A 23,361-nucleotide genomic window follows, 5' to 3' on the forward strand; every position below is an offset into this window, starting at 1 on the left:
CAGGGCAAAAAACACAAACCAGCAGCAGTTCAGGAGAACCGGCAGGCGATCACGGACCACGCCGGAGGGGGCGTGGTCAGCGGCAGCGAGGCAGAAGCGGCAGGGCAAAGGGGCACACGCAGCAGCTGGTGGCCGTGCGGCGCGGGGGTGTCCCACAAGTGGGTCACACTCACCTGCGTCGCACGGTCGCAATTTAAGGCCAAGTGCGCGGGTGGGCGGAGCAGCTGGGAGGCGGGAGCGGGGAGGGTACAGAAGAAAAAAGGGGCGGGGAAAGCGGCGGTGGCGGGAAGGGAGAGCGGAGGGCGGCGAGGTAGGCGGACAAACAGGAAGGAAACGCACAACACAGGCACAACAATCCCAATAAAAAACAGGCACAAATGGGGGCAAAAACAGGGCAAAAAACACAAACCAGCAGCAGTTCAGGAGAACCGGCAGGCGATCACGGACCACGCCGGAGGGGGCGTGGTCAGCGGCAGCGAGGCAGAAGCGGCAGGGCAAAGGGGCACACGCAGCAGCTGGTGGCCGTGCGGCGCGGGGGTGTCCCACAAGTGGGTCACACACACCTGCGTCGCACGGTCGCCATTTAAGGCCAAGTGCGCGGGTGGGCGGAGCAGCTGGGAGGCGGGAGCGGGGAGGGTACAGAAGAAAAAAGGGGCGGGGAAAGCGGCGGTGGCGGGAAGGGAGAGCGGAGGGCGGCGAGGTAGGCGGACAAACAGGAAGGAAACGCACAACACAGGCACAACAATCCCAATAAAAAACAGGCACAAATGGGGGCAAAAACAGGGCAAAAAACACAAACCAGCAGCAGTTCAGGAGAACCGGCAGGCGATCACGGACCACGCCGGAGGGGGCGTGGTCAGCGGCAGCGAGGCAGAAGCGGCAGGGCAAAGGGGCACACGCAGCAGCTGGTGGCCGTGCGGCGCGGGGGTGTCCGTTCCCTAATGAAACCTCGAAGTACACGCACATAAGCAGTGCCTCTTCTCTGTGTGTGCTTCCGTGCTGATGGGGCCCTGGAGTGTGGAACACGGGGGCTGCTGCGGGGCCTAAATTACGTTTTAATCCCGACCCCAAGATGCATCCCACCCCACCCGCTGAGACTCCTCGCTCCTCGAACACTGACCTGATGCCTGGCCTGCAGCTTCAGTGGCAGACGCGAATGGACGGCAGAAAACAGGGCAAGGCATTTATTGCCGGAGGCTGCGCAGTCCCTCTAAGTTATCTCCGGGATTCCTCAACTCCTCGCGCTCACTTTCAATTCTTCTGTGATGCGCCAGCCCCACCCTAATAGAGTGAAGACCACGCAGACGCAGCCGCGCACTATTTAATTTACAAAAGAGGCCACAGTGGGGTGCCATGACGGGGAGCCTAACGCAAGTTACGTAGGCTCTCACATGCATCCTAGACGCATGTGTAGTGCTGTGCGGCCGCGGAGGGGGCCCCTGGAGCGCAGGGGCCCCCCCGCAACGCGGGGGCTGCGGGGGCCTGTGTTACGCCCCTGTTCTGACCTTCAGAAGACTTCTCAAGACCTGGCTCTTCGAACAGTAGCAGCTCCCCCCTCCCCCCCCCCCAGCGTCTTGAGACCCTCGCGGGTATGCAGTGCGCTTTACAAATGCCATGATTGATTGATTGATGGGGTCCTGGAGCCAATGTACCTGCAGCACAACTACTTTCTGCCCCTTCAAGTCAAAAACTCCCCCCAAAAAACAGCAAGAGTGACCTGGGCTCTAATGCTAGCAAGAACAATGGGCCCTCACTTGGATTTTTGGGAGTTAGGCAGACATAATTGGGGTACAGTGGTCAATTACACCCTTGGCTCCAGTTGCACTAATGACAGGGATGGCCATTTAAAAAATCATTAGTGCAGCAGGTGTAGCTGCATTGGGGCCCAGAAGTTTGAGGGGTCACAACACCCTAACTACGCAGAGCCCGATTTGTGGGTCAGTTACTACTTTAGTTTGCTGTACTTTCTGTTTTATGAATCTCAAATTTAGCATAGAAAAAGAGCTACTGAAAATGTACCACTAAAATGATCTTATAAGCTCCACTCCCTGTGCTCAGCTCAGATTCTCCCGCTTCCCTCTATTGTAAGGGACATCTCTCTGATGAAGTGGTCTCTGTTCATTTGTAAACACAAAAATGAGCCCACACATAGTGCCCCCTCTTCTGGGCCACATCTTTTACACTGGCAACTCACCCGTTCCTGTTTCTCCTCTGCCTCAACTCTGAAGCCCCAGGGCTCCAGAGGATTAGGATTCTGTACCTGAATGTAACTCTGTTTCTCCTCTGCCCTGCCACCCCCTGGACTCACTTTTTACAAAACCAGCTGTCCCTGAATGGTTAACGCTGACCTTGAGGTGCATTTGCCTGAAAGCAAAGGGCATGGTGGGATCTAAAGAGCTAAAGAAGAAAAAGGCTTCTCACCAGCTTTTAAGTGATGGAGCCCACTAAAGCTTGATGGCTACAAAGATTTATTCTTTTTAAGAGGTGATATAAGTGTCATTAGCAGAGTGCCAGAGTAAATGAGACACTGCATTTCTAAGTTTGTCAGGAAACTACATTGGCTTCCAGTCAAGCACAGAGTCACCTTCAAAGCGCTTTGTATCACTTTCAAAGCACTGTATGGCCAAGGTCCAAATTTTATTAAGAAAAGCTTTAATTGGTGCCAGGCAGGTCCCTTCGATCTTCATCTGCTAAATTAGTAGCAGTTCCTAGGTTTCATCACTTGTCTTGGGGAGGCAGAAGCTCTGTGATGTTAGCAGCAAAAGCCTGGAATTCGCTCCCATTAGACATTAAAACTTTAGGAAGGCCTTAAAAACTTGTTTTTTCTGTACAATAATTCTCACGCTTCGGGGCATTCTTCTTCCTCTGTAAACTGAGCTAGCTCCAAGATGCCTTTTTGGTATTCAAGCGCTTTACAAGAAATAATAACAATTTCCTAAAATGTTATCTCTAAGTATAGTCTGATTACTAATTGCTAAAATATATATTTTGAAAGCACTTGTTTTATCTCAAACACGACTTCAGATGTGGTGCTACAGCTAGAGTTGCTGACTTTGGGACTGGGGAACCAGGTTTGAGCCCCGGCCTTTGCTCAACATTCTGTAATTCTGGGCAAATCAATTCATCTTCCAGTGCCTAAAAACCATAAATCATAGTGACATAATGCAATATAACGGGTACTCATGTAAACGCTTCAATACCTTCCTGTTGTGCCCACACTATATAAAACTGCAACAACAAAAAAAGGGTGTCAGCCTAGCTTATATTGAGTGTAATACTATTTTAAATGAGGACTTACAAATTCACAGTGCTTTCTGTCACAGGCTGGGACCTCCTATGACAACAAATACATTAGTCATTGTTCCACACAACACCAACTAGGATTTAGTTCTGTGCCTTTCTGCGGACGGGGACGGGGACAGACAGACAGACAGACAGACAGACAGACAGACAGACACACACACACACACACACCTCTGCAGTGAGTGCATTAACCAAAAGAGATTGTTCATTTCTCACTGATTCTTTTTTTTTGTTGAGTTTTATATAGTGCAAACTTGACCTGAGGGTACTGGAGTGCTTCACATGAGCACCAGTTACATTACACACGGTCACATTCATTTGTTTTGCGCAGGCAAATTAAGTTATTTGCAAAGAATCATAAAATGTTGAACTTGCATTTATTATTCATTTCACTGTGCTCAGGTTACTTTACAAGCAGCTACGTGCAGAAAAAAATAACAAAATATGTACAGAATATTTTGTTCTTTTTAGCCAATCCTTTGACCCTGCCGTCACATTCAATGACCTGTGCCCCCATGGCCCTCCAGATCACAGTGCCCATACGTTTCATGCACTTCAAGATCTGTAAATGAAGACAGCCTGGAAACCCACCAAATAAAGAAGACAGCACTTCCAGGCCATCTTTATTTACACTTCTTTCCTGAGGCATTCGTCCCTTTTACAGAATTGAGCCACGGACCCCCAGGGGTCACGCTCCACATTTTGTAGACCACTCCTCTAGATGAACACACTCAAGAATTCACACCTGGATAAGCATTTATATATTTTTATTGAAAGCTAAAAACCTATCCTATTACACACAACATGTATAGTGGTAACTGTAAAAACAATCAGGAAAGCAGCCAATATCTGTACAGGAAAACAGAAAAGAAGGAAATATTGCAACATGATTATTAAAATCCAACATATATTTTAGAATTTCATAAGTCAGTTTCCCAACCCCTCCTGCATCTGCCTAGGGTAAACTTAGTACTAGAGGAAATCCCTATGGAGTCATATTAGAGAACCTGCCTGAAAGCAACTTCCATATACCTTGGCAGAACAAAAAGAGTTCTGTTCTAGGTGGCAGAAAGAGTTACAGCCCGCGTCCTTTAATCACCTGAACTCAGACGAAATGTGCAGAAGCTTAATCCGCTGAAAGGGAAGTTGTTGATAGCACGGTCTCAGCTGTGCCCCAGCAGCATCTCCTCGTGTCTAGTCCAACGCCCTCTCAGGGCACTATACGTGTTCAGAGCTTTCATAACCTTATGTGCAGAAATTGTTGTAAGATCAGGTTAAAAAACAACTAGCGCTTCTGCGCTTCTGTCTCCTCTCGGTCTCTTACGTACTTCTGTTAGACTTTATGTGCAGTTTGTTGAAAGTAAATAACAGGGAAGCCAAGATACAAATGTTCAAAAATCATCTAGAATCACTTACTCGTGTAATCACTATTATCACAATATCTCAGAGCAAGCATCTCACTGTTGTATGATTAAAGCATTTTCATTTAAAGCCATACATTGTGAATAAGTGAAGCTAAAACCAAAAATGTAGACTAACCAATATATATGAAATATATAAAAATGATCACAGAACGGCTTGAAATCTATCATCTTTGGGGATGACATCCTTGTAAGCGCCCAAGTTTAGTTTTTTTAGACTTGATTCTTGAAGATGCTGTTCTGCATTATGAGGAATAGAAAACATATTCAACCTTCAGTTTTCCATCCTATACTTGTAGCTTTTAATGCCTTGTCTTTGCTTCTTTTCCATATGTTGTTTCTCATGAGAAGTCAGACATTTTTTCTGGGTAAACCCTTTGCCACATTCCGTACACTTGTAACGTTTATCAACAGAATGTATTCCCTCATGTTTCAAACGATCTCCCAGATGGTTAAATCTTTTTTCACATACAGTACAGCTGTAAGGTTTTTCACCAGTGTGCGTCCTCTGATGCACAGTAAGTATGAATTTATGGCTAAAGCTTTTGTCACATTCAGTGCACTGATAAGGTTTTTCCCCTGTATGTGTTCTTTCATGACTAGTAAGATGGTGCTTACGGCTGAAAGATTTGCCACATTCGGTGCATTGATAAGGCTTTTCTCCATTATGACAACGTTTGTGAACATTAAGATTTCCTACAGTACCAAAGCTTCTCCCACATTCACCGCACTGATAAGGTTTTTCTCCATTATGACAACGTTTGTGGACATTAAGATTTGATACAGTACCAAAGCTTCTCCCACATTCAGCACACTGATAAGGTTTCTCACCATTATGTGTTCGTTCATGTCGGATTAGATAAACTTTATCCCGGAATCTTTTCCCACATTCAGTGCACTGACATGGTTTCTCGCCTGTATGTGTTTTTTCATGTTGTATAAGATAGGCTTTGGTAAAGTAGCTTTTCTCACATTTTGGACAGTGATGCAGTTTTTCTTTTCCTGCATGTATTCTTTTGTGCTTAAGTAGATTTCCAGATTGACTGTAACTTTTCCCACAGTGACTGCACTGATACGGTTTTTCACCTGTATGAATTCTCTCATGAATTTTCAGATTAACACTAGAACTGAAACATTTACTGCATTCTGAGCACTGATAAGGTTTCTCCCCAGTATGTTTTCTCTCATGGATAGTAAGCATTCCTTTAGTAATAAAGCTTTTCTTACATTCGGAGCACTGATAAGGTTTCTCACCCGTATGCACTCTTAAATGGAGGGCGAGACATTGCTTACGCCTAAATCCTTTCCCACATTCACTGCAAACATGTATCTTTTCACCCATGTGTGTTCTTTTAAGGACAGTGTTGTCTGTCCTGTATTTTTTTAAATGAAATATTTTTTCACCTGTGTGTTTTCTTGAATGTTTCTTCATCTCACTTTTAAGATAAAATCTTTTATCACACTCAGTGCAATGAAAGTGTTTCTCGCCTGTATGGATTCTTTCATGGCATGAGAGAGACTTCTTTGCTGTGAACCTTTTCCCACATTCACCGCACTGATATGGCTTCTCTCCTGTGTGTATTTTTATGTGAACTTTAAGATCCCCCAGCTGTCTGAACCTTTTCCCGCACTCATTGCACTGATGAGGTTTTTCCCCTGTATGTGTTTTCTCATGTTCAGTCAGAGTGCCTTTAGCAGTGAAACAAATGTTGCATTCAGAACACTGGTAGGGTTTCTCGCCAGTGTGTGTTCTCTCATGGATAGAAAGCTGTCCTTTCTGGCAGAAGCACTTCCCACATTCAGAGCACTGGTATGGCTTATAACCTGTATGTGTTCTCTCATGGTAGGTAAGGTGGGCTTTTGTACTGAACTTTTTTCCACATTCAGAGCACTCGTATGGCTTATAACCTGTATGTGTTCTCTCATGGACAATAAGTTGGTGCTTTAACCTGAACATTTTGTCACATTCAGAGCACTGATATACTTTCTTATTCAGCGTCATTTTCTTGTGTTTAGGAAGGTCTGTAAACTCTGGATAGTAAGCTCTGTCCACAGAGGATAGTACGCTCCGGCACCCTAGGAAACTCAGCGATCTCTATTGTTTGTGGCTAATAGGCTTCAAATGCTGAGGCTCTGTTAGATGTGGATAATAAGCACTGTGCCCTTGGACAGTAAGTTTATCGACTGTATACAGTAATCTTAGTTGATTGTGGATAGTGAGTTCAGCCAAAGGTGGATAGTAAGCTCTGAGTTCCATAGTAAACTCAATTGACTGTGGCTAGTGAGGTCTCTTACATTATGTGCACTGACAATTTATAATTCAAATGCTTCTCTCACATGTAGAACTCCCTTCTGGTTGTGATATTTTGCACATTAGCCTCCAAATAGTGTTTATTTCAGTAGGAATTCAAACAGGTAATGGGAGAAAATATATAGCTCCAAAGAGGCAGGCATTCAGTAGATTTGTCTTGTCTCGTGGGTGGTTCTCATGTGACCACGCATTTGACGGATGATTCAAACCATTTTCACATTCTGTAACTTAAAATCTCTCAGTTCCTGATTATTTTCAGACTGCGTGTTCCTTCTAATATCGTTTCTGGTGCATCTTCACATGCTTTTCATTACATTTTTTGCAGTGTCATTCTTCTCGTGCTTTAACAAAGGCGTCATTGTATCAGTGTCTGCTCAAGCTTTAATGCCTGTTGGTTTAAAATAGTTTCTCCGTTAGTTTCTGCATTTACAATAAAACACAAATAGCATTAATGATCTCATCTTGTCACTACAAAGACACTGTGTGTACGTGCTGAGAATAAGAGTACGAGTCACTTCCCTCATAGGAACACAGAGACAGTTGGGGTTTGAAAGTCTGTGAAGGTAAAGAACGTGAATCAATTGACAGTTATTGCCGGCACAGCTACTCTTCCTGGTCCGCTCACGGAGACCGGCAGCTAAAAATCAGATTGCAGAACGACTGATCTAAGATACAGTCACATCATAAAGAAATAACGTCTATGCTAATAAAAAAAGTACATAAAACACAGAACAAGGGGACCCTTATAGTCAGAAGGGACCAAGGGTAGTAGTAAGGTATTAGAGACAGCGGTCCCTTTCAAGAAGAATACATCCATATAGCCACAAAACTACTATCAGGATTGGGTCTATTCCTGTCCAAATGAACGGTATTAGGATTTATTAAACAAAAATAAAACATGGAAGCAGTACATTAAAGTGAGTAGGACGTGACTGGGTTTCGGAAATCAACAGATTTCCTTTCCTCTGGCATGTAACTTAACGTGACTTTGAAGTGAAAATAGGAAATAACAGTCACAATAAAAAGAACATCTTGTACTCCGTATAAATCATAAATGAAGACAAGAGTTAAGACGTGGCTGTCGACGACGTTTCGATCCCCAACAACGGTTATGGGATCATCATCAGGACTAATGAATCAAAAAAGGTCTGAGAAGTTGCCTGGATAAGGTAGGGGAGAGGGGTAAGAGGGATAAAGGGGGGAAGGGGAGGGAGAAAAGAGGGAAGGTAAAGGGAGAAAGAATTATTAGGGAGGTAGGGCGACTGGTAGGGGGTTCGCGCTTACACCAGTGTGAGCAATAAGGAATTAATTGCACGTGACACATTCCATGCTGGGGACCCTTGTGTGGTGGGTTGCAGGCAGCTCAGTCTAAACTCATATGCAGAGATAGGTGAAGGCGAGGCAATGTACGCGTACGTGATCTGAAGGTGACGCTTATAATATGCAATAGGTGATAAGGAGAAGGTTCTTTCTATAGATTCAGTGAGTGAGACACAATACAAGGGGAGAGGAACAATGTCCTTACCAAGGCTGATAGATCCAGCGTGGACTTCGAAGTTCCTGGTAGATTGTCAATTGAGAGTCACGTGGAGAGGATCAATGGACTGGCTTGAAACCAACAAGATTTTGTCCCGCGCTCAACCCATTTGCCCTGAACGTTTTGGAGTGGAGAAGGTAAATAGAAGATATCTTTTTAATTTGGAAAGGATCTGAAGAATCTCTTATTCAGTTCCAGGAATGGTTGAATGCCCATTGGAATGGTCTCAAATTCACTTTAACACATAGCAAAAAAGGGCGGCCTTCCTTGACTTATTAATCATAAGTGACAACGATAGGCTCTACACCACCCTCTACCGCAAGCCAACTGAGAAAAACACTCTACTTGCCTACAATAGCCATCACCCACGGGCATTGCGAGATTCCCTACCTTAGTCACAATTTCTGCGCATCAGACGCAATTGTTTTCATAAAAAGGACTACTTCAGAGAAGCACAAAACCTCTCGAAAAAGATAACCAATAGAGGCTATCCACGCAAACTCGTCAAGAACTCACTGAAGTGCACGTGGTACTGTCCTCGCAAAACACTCCTGACCCCAAAAGCTAGAAAATATGATGAGAAGACTGTATGTGTCACCACATTCTCGCCAATTTCTAATTCAGTCAAGAAATGTATTTTAAAACATTGGCCTGTACTCTATGCTGGAAAATTTGCGTATGCAAACACTGATGTAACCTTAACCAATTTCCCCAATTGTAACACTCAAAATGTTATATATGCAATCACATGCCCATGCAATTTAATCTATATTGGGCAAACTACGCAAAAAATCAGAATCAGAATACATCAACACCGGAGCCGCCTGACATGCCAAACGCCCAAGGCGCCACTTGTGGAACATTTTACCATCCAGGGGCATACCGAAGACGACCTGCGTTGGCAAGTAATTAATGTGATCCAATCACCACCCCGTAACTCTCACATCAGTGGTATCCTAAACAAGGAGGAATTTAAATGGATTTTACGCATTGTCTCCTTACTGGATTAAACTGCATGGAGGACTGGACTAACCTGATCTAAAGAGTAGAATGACTTTCCTCTTTACTTTCATGACAATACGGCTATTGCACCACGATTACCAACGTTGGTGCGCCACCGATTTGCGCCTAATATAACTGTACCTATATACTTATGTCCTAATTTAATTGGCCACACTTTATTAGTCCTATGCCATATCGTGACAATTATATGCTGTTGACTGGTTTCTAAGTCCACTAATGTTGAATCAGAATGCTACACAATGTTCTAATTTTAATTGGGTCACTCTGTCTTGATCTCATGCAATATCGTTACATGTATATACTGGTGACTATCTGTATATTCTACTACAGATGAATGGGAATGGTTCAACCTTTACTCATTTCCAAACCCCGTTCTCTTCGTACCCCCTTCTCCGCTTTACCGTCTAACAGCGTACTTCACCCACCATGGCGCCCATCTCTAGCCGGGCTAAATCAGGTGAATGCCACTCTAGCTATTACGCCAACGTGCATGAGCACAATCACGCGTTGATACTTAATCGACCCGCAGCGTAAGCACTCGTTCTATCACTTCCGGACCACGATCCTCGCGGCCACTGTGCAGGTAAGATCGTTAGCTTTCTCTTATCGTATACCAGCTGTCTGCAGGACCTCGGGCCTCACTTCCGCGTGCGCTCGTACTTAAGCGCTTTCTCTCCCTTTTCCACCCCTCAGGCCTTTCATCCTTGAATTCATTCCCTGACTTCGGTCTCCCCGAATGCCGAGCGGGGTAAGTACAGCATGATACCACGTACTTGTTTCCTCTACAACCTGGCTAGCTTCACAGACCCTCATGCATTGCCAATCTTTTTTGCAGCTATCACGCACTGCCAGTACCTATCCACACCCACCTACAGATCTAGTTGGGGTTGAGACCTTGCTCTCCCCCTACGACCTTATCTCGGTAAGCGCTCTCACGCTTTCACTTCATGTTTGGTCGTGTGACCTCTGGTACCTCTGCCATCTTCTTAATCACCACCTTATCTGACCTTCCTTAACTAGTCGACCTGCCGCGCACACACTAGCTGCCCTGGATAGGACATTGATCCTCTGCACGTGACTCTCAATTGACAATCTACCAGGAACCTCGAAGTCCGCGCTGGATCTATCAGCCTTGGTTAGGACATTGTTCCTCTCCACTTGTATTGTGTCTTACTCACTGCATCTATAGTAAGATCCTTCTCCTTATCACCTATTGCATAATATAAGAGTCACCTTTGGATCACGTACACGTAAATTGCCTCGCCTTCACCTAACTCTGCATATGAGTTTAGACTGAGCTGCCTGCAACCCACCACACTGGGTCCCCAGCATGGAATGTGTCACCCGCGATTAATTCATTATTGCTCACACTGATTTAAGCGCAAACCCCCTACCAGTCACCCTACTTCCCTAATAACTTTCTCCCTTTACCTTCCCTCTTCTCCCCCCCCCCCACCTTATCCCGCTTACCCCTCTCCCCTACCTTATCCAGGCAACTTCTCAGGCACTTTTTGATTCATTAGTCCTGACGATGATCCCATAACCGATGTTGGGGATCTAAACGTCGTCGACAACCACGTCTTAATTCTTACCTTCATTTATGATTTATACGGAGTCCAAGATGTTCTTTTTATTGTGACTGTTATTTCCTATTTTCACTTAAAAGTCACTTTAAGTTACATGCCTGAGTTAAGGAAATCTGTTGATTTCCAGAAACCCCGTCACGCCCTGTTCACTTTATGTTAATGTATTGTTTCCATGTTTTATTTGTGTTCAATAAATCCTAATACCGTCCATTTGGACAGGAATAGACCCAGTCCTGATAGTAGTTTTGTGGGTATATGGATTTTAAGAAGTACATCAAAAGACAGACATGATGTGTGAGAACTATAGAGAAGAGTGGTATGTGGGGATAGCGGTCCTTTGGGATGGCATCTCTCCCAGCGAGTGAAACAGCATTTTCCCTGGTCAGCGGTGAATGTAGGTGGCTCCCGACCTGTGGGTGGAGGGGAGGCAGCTCTCTTGATCTGGTACCACCCAGCACAGAAGTTTATTTACTTTGCTGCAGCCTTGTGGCAAAGAAGAAGCCTGTGGCACCCTAGAGAGGCAAAGCAGCACAGAATGGGCTTAGAAGCAGCTTAAGATGGAAAAGACCTCATGAACGTGGCTGGGAGCTCGGACATCATCCAAACATTGACCAGGGACCCATAATTCCCATCTCAGCAAGAGGCCAGAAGGAAGGGGACAAAATAAAGTCTCCTTGATAAACCGCCCACAAAGCGCAGCTAAAACTAGGCTGGAAAATACAACAAATCTGGGTTGGATAAACACCTGGGCAGAAATTAATCTGGCACTTGTGACAAGGGACCTCCCAAGGAGGAATCGAACCGAAAAAGAAGAAATTCCCAGAGTAGGTAGTAGTTCACTGGAAAACCACAGGGTGCCAGAAGCTTAAACACCAAGCACCCCCATCCCTCTCCCTTCAGACCACATTATACAACTAGCAGAGTTACCACCATTGGGTGGAATAAAGGTACAGAAAAAAGTAACTGATTAAAAAATCTGTCATCAGAAAGCGAAGATGATACAGATGCTGAAAAACCAACACCAGTAGATGCCAAACTGGAAAGAATTATTGAAACACTCACGTCTATAAGGCACGCATTGGGATTCAAACATGGGAAGTTGTCTGACAGCGTCAAAGAGACCGAATCGACTATATCACAACTGCAACCATGTAGGAAATTGAGGGCACAATCTAAGACCTCACAGGCTGGTGTCCTTGATTAAGCAGAGGGACATGACATGCTTTCATTCCTCGAACAATGGCTGGAAACTTAAGTTGCACCCTAGCAGATTACCTAGTTATACACCTGGATAGAGCCGTGCTCTAGCACAGAGGTCTTCAAAACATTTTGTTTATGGAGACTTCGAGCAAAACAAACAGTTTGAAGTCGGGCCCTCCCCATCAACATTTAATGGATAGGATTAGGCAAGTGAAAGGGGCAGGGCTTATGAGATAATTTCAAGGATACCTTTTCTGTAGCTCATAATTCACACAAAAAGCAATACCTATTGTGAGAAGCTGGCCTGGTATATGATGTCCACTAATGTAAGTGGGCACCTTGCACCAGTCCAGACAACCCTTATGGTGATTTAAGAGGTCTTAGACATCCACAGAAAGCTCTTGAAGTGGTAGCTGTGGAGAGCAGCCGCCAGGCTTAGTCTTGAAGGAGTGTAAAGCAGTTTGTTTTACCAGAATGCAATCTTATAGTAAAGATCCACACAAAGTATTGATAAAAATATGTATATATTATATAACACTATCTAGTACGTTACAGTATCTCCCACACGGATATAGACACAAAGCACACAATACTTTAGCAAATAAATCACAGTAAATAGCAGTAATACACAGTGGGCCCCAGGGGAAGACCAAACCATATACTAAAAAAGTGGTATAAAAACCACAACTCGAGTCAGGGCAATGTCGAGAGGGCGTAGAATCGCTGGGGACCCAAGGAACTACCCAAGGTAAGTAGATAGGGACCCCACGGAGGACACGTGCAGTGTGGGAACACGACAGCGGGCTCCGTACAACTCTACGTGTAAGTCGCGTTTGGATCCTTCCCAGTGGACCCTGAAGAAACCCCTGGAAGACAGAAGGTTGAAGAGCCACCCCACTCATGGATACCCTAGTACCCATGTTACCTACACCAGGGAAGCCGGGTGCATAGGGGTGAAGTGGTGTCGGAACCACCGTCGAACCCAATGGAGGACTTCAGGAAAGTGCCGTTGCTGGAAGTGGAGAAAGTGTCTGTGGGAATCCATACGTGGATTTTTGTCGAGGAGTACCTGAAAGCAGAGGGGACAGAGTCTGGGTCACTGAGGAGTGACCAGGAGCTTGGTAGGCGAATGCCCACAATGTCAGGTGCTTCAGAGAAGATGACGAGGACCTCGACTCTGCAGCTGTGGGGACCAGACGATGCCAAGGATGATCAGGAGCTGGATACGAGCTGTCCCACGAAGAATGTCGAGTGCTGAGGGGTCGGTGTCCGGCAGGAGTACCAACAAGACTTGGCAAATGCAGCCCACCCAGGAAGTCAAGAAAGTACACGATGAGGACCAGCAAGGTCCAGGAGACTCGCCAAAAGCAGGGGAGTCAGGGCAGGCCCCGAGCAAGCAGGGGAGCCTGAAGAAAACAAAGGTGGCCCTCAAATGGACCCACAGGCCAGAGGCACTGGACTCGGGAGAGGACCTCAAGCAGCTCACCAAAAGCTGCAAGCTACAATGCGCACGATGCGGTGTGGCTGAAGATTCTGGTCACAGGAGATGCTCGAGGTTGGGGCTACTTGGAACACGAAGATCTTCTTGCAAAGAGACCAACAAGCCTTTGCAATTGCAAGTTGGACGCAGTACCCAGGGGTTTGGTTATTGCAAAACCCACAAGGACCACTGGCCTCAACTTGGTAAGAGGGTAGAGCAGGCCTCGGGAGCAAAGGAAAACCACCACCTGTGTCGCAGAGCCCACGGAGTACGGAGGAGCTCGTGATCTGCAGACCGGTCGGCCTAGTTGCGGTGCCTGCAAATGCAGGGGAGTGACTCCTTCACTCTAAGGGAGATTCCTTCAGGTGTCTTTGATGCTTCCCAGGCCTTGGAAGGTTCCTGTATGATGCACAGGCACAGATGATGCAGCAGACTGGAATGGACACGAAGTCAGGCCCAAACAAAGTCCAGAGTTCCCAGACGGTAGAAGTGCAGTGGTGTCTGATCTGAGTCTTATCCCATGACTAATCTAGGGACCTACACCCAGGTAACCCCTTAAGTACCCTAAGGAAAGGGCTGGGATGATTCAGGGAACCCTCTCAGGGGAGGGTCTGGACAAGGGGAGTTTACTTACATCTCCTTTGTCCAGGTTCGTGCCAGAGTGGGAGCCAACGGCTCCCTGGATTGGTTTGAACTAGACTATGCACAGGGACACCAAATGTGCCCTTATGCAGACTTTCTGGTGCTGTCAAGTGCCCCCATCCAGCCCTAATACACTAAATCCTGTCTGGGAGGTGGTCCCACGTCCCTGTGACAGGGTGCCTATTGTTCCACCTTCCCCTGCTCAAGCTTGGCTTAGCAGCAGGAGGGCAGAAATATGTCTCTGGTTGGCAGCAACCATTTTGTGCTGTCCGGGTGAAGAAAGTTGGTACCGGGAACACTGAGAGCCTATCTGAGGGCATTTCCAGTGCTTGGAATCATATCTTACGGTGTGGGGGTATGATTCCAACATGTTTGATACCAAACATGATATGATTCGCTGCAGCCAGTTTCGAGATGGTCATCGCGTAATTACGTGGTGCTCCTCTATATAGTATATTGCTGCTTCATTGACAACCCGGGAGAATGGACTCCGTAGGCTGCAGGGGTGTCCTGCTCATGCAGGGACACCCTCTCACTTAGAACCAAGCACCCTGCCTTCAGGATTGCAAAGGCCTGCTATAGGAGTGACTTATAGGTTTTAAGTGGAATGACCCTTCGATATAGTAAACCTATATCTTTAGTAAGTGGTGCATGCACCAACTTACACAGGCTGCAATGGCAGGCCTGTAGTTCCATTTTGAATGGTCTCTCATGGGTGGCATAATACATGTTTTAGCCCATGGGAGACCTCAGGGCTACCTCTGCCCTGGGTACATGGGTACCAGATACTCGGGACTGAAAAGGGTACCCCAGCATCCATTCTGGGATGCACCCAAGTACTGAACACAACAATTTAGGGAGAAAGCAGATAGATTGGGGTCCTGATTGGCAGGATCCCAGTCAGGCTAGTCAAAAACCACCATAGCACCAGGCAAAAAGTGGGGGTAACCATGGAGAAGGATCCTACCTTCCTACACCTATAAAGGAGGAAATATGCCAAACAAACAGAAACTGACCAAAAAACAATGCTCCTGATAATTGGGGTGTTGCGAGACCCGCATATTTCTGCACCTGCTGCAAAAATGGTAGCTACAGGCGTAAGTAGCAGGCTGTTTTCCCTGCTGCCTATCATCCCTTCCCCAATCCCTCAGTGCTAGAATGGAGATTCCTGGTTGGTGGAGGTATGCACGCTCGCCAGGCAGGAACCAACACTCTAGTCAGGGTAAGTAAGATACACACTAAAGGTTTTCTTGTGCTCACCCTCTGGTTGCTTGGCACAGAGCAGTCAGGCTAAAAACTAAATAGGCAATGTGTAAAGTATTTGTGCAACACAAACACACAGTAACACAATAAATACACCACAAAAACACTCCACACAGGTTAATAACAACAGATTATAATATTATAAACAAAAACAACAAAAATCCAATGTATGGAATTTGAGATATTGAATTTTAGTAGAATAAATGCAATAAAGCTCTTAGAAGCATGTAGCTCTAAAAAGGTTATTTTAGGTCGTGCTGGACTTGGGCCAAAGTGATAGTTCGGGCCGACCGCTTGGAGGCTGGCTACAAGACCCACGCAGGCCCTGTAAACAAAGTGGCTTTCCTGGTCGCATGCAACAAGATGCACTGATCTTATCCACGCAGTGAAAGCAAAACGTCAGTTCCGAAGTCGGGTGCTGGAGTCGAGAGGCGTCGAGCAATGCGCTGGTTTCTGTCACACAGTCGAGGAGATGCGCCGATCTCACCAAGCTTCAGCGCCGGTAATACGATGACCGATTAGTCAATCTTGGGAGGCAAAGAGCTGGTTCTGAAACGATGCCCCGTTTTTACTCCTGCAACTGGGTCGATATGTTGTTTCTGCTACTATCAGACCGGAGACAAATCAAAATCCATGTAGCAAGTATCTGGACCACTTCCAATGAGCCAGGCACAGGAGGGGTAGAGACTTTGATTTCCCTGAGTCTCAAGCAACGGGAGGCAAGCCCTTGGAGATCAGGGAAGGCATAGCCAAGCTCTCAGTCAGCAGAGTCAGAGATCAGTAGGCAGCAGGGCAACACAAGAGAAAAGCAGCCTTCCAAGTCTGCAGTCCAAAGATAAGTCCTTTAAGCAGCATAGCAGTCCTCTGACAGATGTTCCGTTCAAGATCCACAAGTATCTGATTTTAGGGATTCAGAGACCCAGTCCTTAAACCCAAAAGTGAGGGGTGTCTTCAAAGTAGCTCTTTGAAGTACACAAGGATCCCTTTCAACCCAGTCCTGCCTGCCAGGCTATCTGTGGGAGTAATCAGTCCTTTGTGTGTGTCAAGACACTGCCTATTCAAGGAACGTGTTAGCCGCTCCATTCCATCCTGCCCAGGCAAGGCTATTAGAATGAAGATGTATGTAGATGGGTACTCAGACACACCTATCCTTCCTATGTTGTGGCTGTCGATAGGGAATGCACACAGTGTAGCCTTCACCCACCCCAGGCATGTATTGGAAACAGGCTGTCAGGCACATAGAACAGTAAGTGATGAGAAATGCCATCTTTCTACAAGTGGCATTTCTAAAATAGTAATGTTAAATCCAACTTCACCAGTAAGATATGAAACGTGAAAGAGCTACTCCTCTCTGATCAGGAATTACTACTTAAAAGTACGTAAGGGAATTCCCAGTGCTAACCTATGAGAGGAGTCGGCCTCATTGTAGTGAAAAACAAATTTAGCTGTTTTTCACTACTAAGACATGCAAAACATAGAAGTACATGTCTGACCTTTTACTTACATAGCACCATGCCCTTAGGGATACAAATCAGGCCTAACTTAGGGGTGACATATAAGCAGTAAAAAGGGAGTTTAAGGCTTGGCAAGTAGTTTTAAATGCCAAGTCGAAGTGGCAGTAAACTGCACACACAGGCACTGCAGTGGCAGGCCTGAGGCAGGTTTAAAAGGCTACTTCTGTGGGAGGAACAATCAGTGCTTCAGCCCACTAGTAGCATTAAACATACAGGCCCCGGGTATATGGCAAACCGACTTACAAGTAAATTAAATATGTCATTCAGGTATACACCAATGACATGTTTAACAAAGAACCACATGCATTTTAGCACTGGTAAAGTGCTGAGTCCTAAGACCAACAAAATAATTAAGCAGAATGTGGAGACAAGAAGATTGGGGAAAGACCACCTTAAGGCTGAAAGGTCTAACAAGTCTTCCCAGCTAAAAGGGGGGGGGGGGGGGGAAGCTACCCAGTCTTTAGGGCGTTATCTTCACTAAGGCGGAAAAATCAGCATTGGCGTGGTCTAACCCTGGTCTGTATTCCACCCTGATGTCCATATCATGTAGGGAAATGGACCACCTCAACAGTGTTGGATTCACTGCCTGAGTGGTCTGTGGGCAGTCTGAATCAGGAAGTGAGTGCCAAACAAGTATGGCCTCAGCTTCTCCAATGCCCAGACCAATGCAAAACCTTCTCTTTCTAGAGCACTCCACCATTTTTCCCTGGGGAGTAACCTCCTGGAGATGAAGACTACAGTTTGTTCCAGGTCCTCACATTAAGTTGAGATAGTACTGCCCCTGTGCATTTCTTTGAGGCATCGGTCTGCATGATAAACTCCTTGGAGAAGTCAGGAGATCTGCGTACAGAAGCTGTGCACATGGCTTGCTTCAGGGAATCAAATGCAACTTGGCATGCCTCTGTCCAATGTACATTCCTGAGCTGCGTTTTGGAAGTCAGCTCAGTAAAGCGGGCCACAATGGTGCATAGCCCTTGAAAAATATCCTATAATACCCAGTGAGGCCCAAAAATGCTCTGACCTCAGTTCGAGTTTTGGGGGGCAGCCAGGCCATGATGGTTGGTATCTTGGCCTGAAGGGATTGCACCTTTCCACTGTCCACCAGGTGTCCCAAATACACCAAAGACCCCTGCCCTATCTGGCACTTACTTGCCTTAATAGTCAGGTCTGCCTGTTGCAGAGCCTGAAGCACTTGCTGGAGGTAAAAAAGGTGTTCCTTCCAGCTGCTACTGAAGACAGCTATGTCATTCAAATAAGCCACAGAGAAGGCCTGCATACCAGCAACGACCTCGTTCAAAAGCCTCTTGAAGGTGGCAGGGGCATTCTTCAATCCAAAAGCATCACTCTAAACTGGTAATGGCACTGTGAAGTGGAGATGGCTGACCTCTCCTTTGCCCCCTCTGTTGTGACGATCTTCCAGTACCCTGATGTAAGATCAAAGGTACAGAGATACTGGGCAGCCCCTAACCACTCAATCAGCTCATCAGCCCGGTAGATGGGATGAGCATCAGTTTTGGTCTCTGAATTTAGCCCTTTGTAAACCAAACAGAACTTCAGCTCAGGTGTGGTGCCTGGCGGGCAGCTTTTGGTACCAGAACCACAGGACTGGACCAAGGGCTACTGGAGGGTTCTATCACCCCCAACTTGAGCATTTTGGACACTTAAGCCTTAATGCTCAACCTTAGCTTATCTGACAACCTGTAGGACCTATTATTAACAAGGAGGTTGTCCCTAGTGCCCACATCATGGGTACAGAGGTGGGTAGTCCCAGGGATAAGAGGAAAAAAGAGATGAGTTCTGCCCAAACACTTGGTGGCAGCTTCTCTGTTGTTCAGGAGTTTGATTGGGGCAAATGATATCTCCCTCCAGAGACCCATCCTTCTCCTTGTAGGCTAAGAGGTCAGGGAGAGGTTCACTCTCCTCTTCGCCATCTGTTACCAGCGGCATGGTGACCTCAGACCCCTCAGAGTGGAGCTTCAGGCGAATTACATGCAGCACACTGTGAGGTTGCCTTGGGTCTTGAGATTTACAAGGTAGGTGGTCTCCCACTTTCTCTTTCTCTCAATCGTTTTATATGGCCAGTCCAGCGGTCAAGGAGATCTCTGGGCTCCACAGGGTCCATTACCCAAACTTTCCGACAAGGCTGCAAATCCAAAGTGGTATAGTTATTGTCATACCACTCCTTCATGACAGCTTGGCTGGCTACTAGGTTGTTGGAACCTAACTTCCACAACTTAGCAAGTTTGCTCCTGAAGACCACCATGCAGCTCACTACATCCTGAGGAGATTTTCTGGGAAATTGCTCCCAGCCTTCCTTGACCAAACTCAGGGGTCCTCTAACAGAGTGGCCAAAAAGTAGTTCAAATGGGCTAAAGCCCACTCCCTTCTGTGATACCTCCCTGTAGGCAGACAACAGACATGGCAATAGAATACCCCACTTTTTCCTCGAGGCATCAGTCAGGCCTCTAATTTTGCCTTTAAGGGTCTTGTTGAACCTTTCAACAAGCCCATTGGTTTGTGGGAAGTAAGGGGTGGAGGGAACTTATAACTCAACACTCCTTCCACACTGACTGTATATATGCAGACATGAAGTTTGTGCTACTGTACAACACAACCTTCTTGGAGAAACCCAGTCCAATAAAATTCCCCATCAGGGCTTTTGCCATTGCAGGCACAGTCACTGTTCTCAGAGGGATTGCCTCTGGATACCTAGTAGCACGAATTAGGATGAACCTGTTGCCTGAAGCAGTCCAGGGATCCATAGGCCCTACAAAGTAATCCCACCCTCTCAAAGGGTATGCCAATGACTGACAGTGGGTAAATGTGGGCTTTAAGCCATTGTCCTGTCTTCCCACTAGCCTGGCACGTCACAAAAGTCCTACAGAATGTATGTGAGGAACTCTTGATCCTGGGCAAATAAAAGTGTGGGAAAAGCCTTGCAAATGTCTTGCCTTGGCCTAAGTGTCCTGCCAGGAGAATTTTGTGAGCCAGCTCCAGTAAGAAGGCCCTATAGTATTGGGGGATCACCAGAGCCCTTGTTGTCCCGTGGTCAGGAACCTTAGGCTCATTGTAAAGGAGGCTGTTGTCCCAGTAAATATGGTGACTGCCAGAGGCATCACTTGCTGCTTTGGCTTCAGCCTGTTACCTCAATCCCTCAAGGTTTGGACACTCTCTCTGTGCCCTATAGAACTCCTCCTTGGTGGGTCCCCCTTCTACATACCACCAGCAATTAGAGGCAGGTAATCAAGGGGAGCAGTGGCCTTTCCAGTGAGCTGCGGAACGGCCAGCGCAGGTGCCCCACCCAGCTCACTGGGAGTACATCTAGGGGCTGGTTTCCCACGCACTCTGCCTTTCCCCATTTTAGCAGCTGGCTAGGCCATTTTTCCAGGCTCCAGTCCTTTTTGACTCCCATCCTGGGCAGCCATGGACCTTGTCGTAACACGGAACTAATTAGGTAATCCCAACATCTCCACATCAGCATTGAGCTCCACTTCCTTCCAGGTAGTGTACTCAAGGTCATTACCTAGCAAAGAATCCACAGGCTCACAGCAACTTTCAGAAGACCGGAACCCCCTACTCAAATGGAACCAGGGACACAGGATATTGACCCTTTCTGTTGTCAGACACCACACCCTGGTGGAATGTATTTGGAATTACCTGCTCAAGGGAAACCAGCTGACTCCTTACCGTGGTCACACTGGCTCCTGTATCCCTCAGAGCCTCTACACCTTGCCCACTGATCGTGACCCATTGCCTATACTTCGCAGTATTAAAGGTCACATGGATCTTAGGAACCATCTCACGGTCACCCAGGGAAACTTCGGTAACTTGACCAAAATCCCCCATTCCACACATTAACTGGGACAAACTTCTCCCCCTGCACTACATTCACCACCCCAGGAATCTTTCGCATGAGTTTTTTTGGGGCCTAAAGAGAACTCTCTTTTTATCCCCCTTTTCTCTTTTGTGGGAACCCTGATCACCCTTTTGGGAGTCCCCACAGATGCTGACTTGGACACTCTGGTGCTGACCCAGATGTCTGCCTCCTCAGCAAGCTTCATGGGATCAGTAAGCTTACTATCCACTCAGTGTTGGCATAGCTCTGTACAACAAATATCAAGCATGTGCTCCTTTATGGTTTAATTATTTTATTGTGCACTGCAGAAAGTCAAATTCGCAAAAACTGGGCCACACTGGCCCTACAGCAATACTGATCAGTGCATTATTTAGCGAAGAACAAAAAACAAAAGCAAATTCAATCCCGCCCACCACCTCAAAGAGACAAAAAGGAAGGGAAAAGAAAACCTAAAAGAAAAAAAGAGCCACCCCCCACCCTACCCGGTCCATACCAGCGAGGTAGTACTGTGCCAGGCAGATTAGTGGTCCTGAAGGCGGGTCCACCTACGTAGAGGTAGCTGGCGTCGTGAGGTGTAACAGGCGAAGATACCTCAGGCAATAAAGCTCCCGAAATTCCTGCGCAAGCAGAGAAAGGAACGGCAGCCACAAGTCGCCGAATGAGGAGCCTTTCCCCGCTAGTGTAAGAGAAATTTTTCCATGCCTAGTACGTGCCATAGCAGTTGATATCATCCGGAATGGATGGGAATACGGGGGGGGGGGTCTCCAGTGAATTTAAATGTTCTGGACTGCTGTACCCAGTGCTATAGCTATCTGCTTCCCTCCCCTAGATTTCAAAGGGCAAGTGAGCGGATTTGGTACCCCCAATAGGACATAAGCAGGAAACCTAGGGATTTCAGTGTTGAGGTGCTTGTCCACATCATCTAAAATGTGTGTCCAATAGGTCTGAAGGTATTCGCAGTCCCATAATAAGTGGACCAGTGTGCCCCTTTTCCCACAGCCCCGCCTGCAGACTGGAGTTAGCGTTGGGTCAGTTTGGTGGAGCCTCACCGGAGTGTAATACCAGTGATAAACCAACTTGGTAAGTGTCTCAGTGAGGCCTACGTGTGTTGCTGTATGGCGCGCTCGGTAACAAGCACCCTCCCATTCTGTACAGCTAAGGGGACGTCCCAGGTTGCTCTCCCAATGCGCACGCCCGCCTGGTAAGTGTGGGTGTATCTGGACAAGAGCATCTTATATAGGTCTGAGATTAACTTCTTGTACGAGGTCCGTGTGATGAGCCATCGTTCAAATGCGGTGAGGAGTCTAGTGGCCTGGGAGCGGTTGTCAGGGTGCATAGCCCGATGTCAAACTTGTAAATAATGCATACGTTCAGATTCCGGGGAGGCCGTAGTCTGCCCGAAGCTGCCAGAAGGGGATGATGTCACCCTTGGCGAAGAATAGACCTAATGCACGACACCCGGCTTCTTGCCACAAGCGATAGGGCTGAAGCCCATCCCTGGGCCAAAGTCAGGATTGCCCACCAACGAAGTGAGTGAAGATGGGAAAGTTGTCAGGTTATGGCACGTGCTGGTCCGGTCCCAGACTGTGAGAATCGAGCATGTCACCTTGGAGACATAAAGATTCAGACCAGCTCCACTCAACCAAATATCGGAGCTGTGTGGCATAGAAATAAAGCGTGAGATCTGGGATCTCTAGGCCACCTTCATGAAGCGGGAGAAGTCCAACTGTCCGCTTGAGTCGTGGTTTGCGCACTTGCCAGATAAAATGGGAAAGTTCCAACTGCACCCTTTGGAGCCATCCAGTTGGGGGCGGCAGGGGAAGCGTCTGGAATAAATAGAGAATTTTGGGGAGTATTGTCACCTTGACAGCTGCCACTCGTCCCAGCCATGAGATCTGATGGTATTTCCAACTTTGTAGCTCAAAGCGGGGGTGAGAGTGAAGAAGGGAGTAGTTAGAGGTATGCATGGCCTGTACGGTTGGGCCAGGTGTATACCGAGATAGGGAATAGTATCTGTGGACCACTGCAGGGGATAATGACCCTGCAGGGCTTCCTGCTCCTGGGATTACAGGGAAAGGTTCAGCGCTGTAGATTTGGTCAAGTTGACCTTAAACCCAGAGGTGCCAGCAAAAACGTCCAATTCTTCCAGAAAGGGGCCCAACGCCTGCTCAGGGTTCTCTAGGTGACGAGCACGTCGTCAGCATTGAGGCTTATGGAGTGTATAT

At 46.8% G+C, this 23,361-nt stretch overlaps 1 protein-coding gene across 1 annotated transcript in view; it reads right to left on the minus strand.

Annotated features, from left to right (window-relative positions):
* Positions 1-4,059: 4,059 nt before the first annotated feature.
* The window catches only part of LOC146813494 (uncharacterized), a 131,364-nt gene continuing 112,062 nt past the window's right edge, over positions 4,060-23,361 (minus strand). The window contains exons 4-5 of the mRNA XM_085620290.1: positions 6,219-6,707; positions 4,060-6,068 (exon numbers count right to left, since the gene is read on the minus strand). Of these exons, the coding sequence (XP_085476416.1) occupies positions 4,999-6,068; positions 6,219-6,707 (1,559 nt within the window). The 3' untranslated portion in view covers positions 4,060-4,998. The remainder of the gene's footprint in view (positions 6,069-6,218; positions 6,708-23,361) is intronic.

This window comes from Triturus cristatus, chromosome 7 (genome assembly GCF_964204655.1).
Source record: "Triturus cristatus chromosome 7, aTriCri1.1, whole genome shotgun sequence".
Lineage (NCBI taxonomy): Eukaryota > Metazoa > Chordata > Amphibia > Caudata > Salamandridae > Triturus > Triturus cristatus.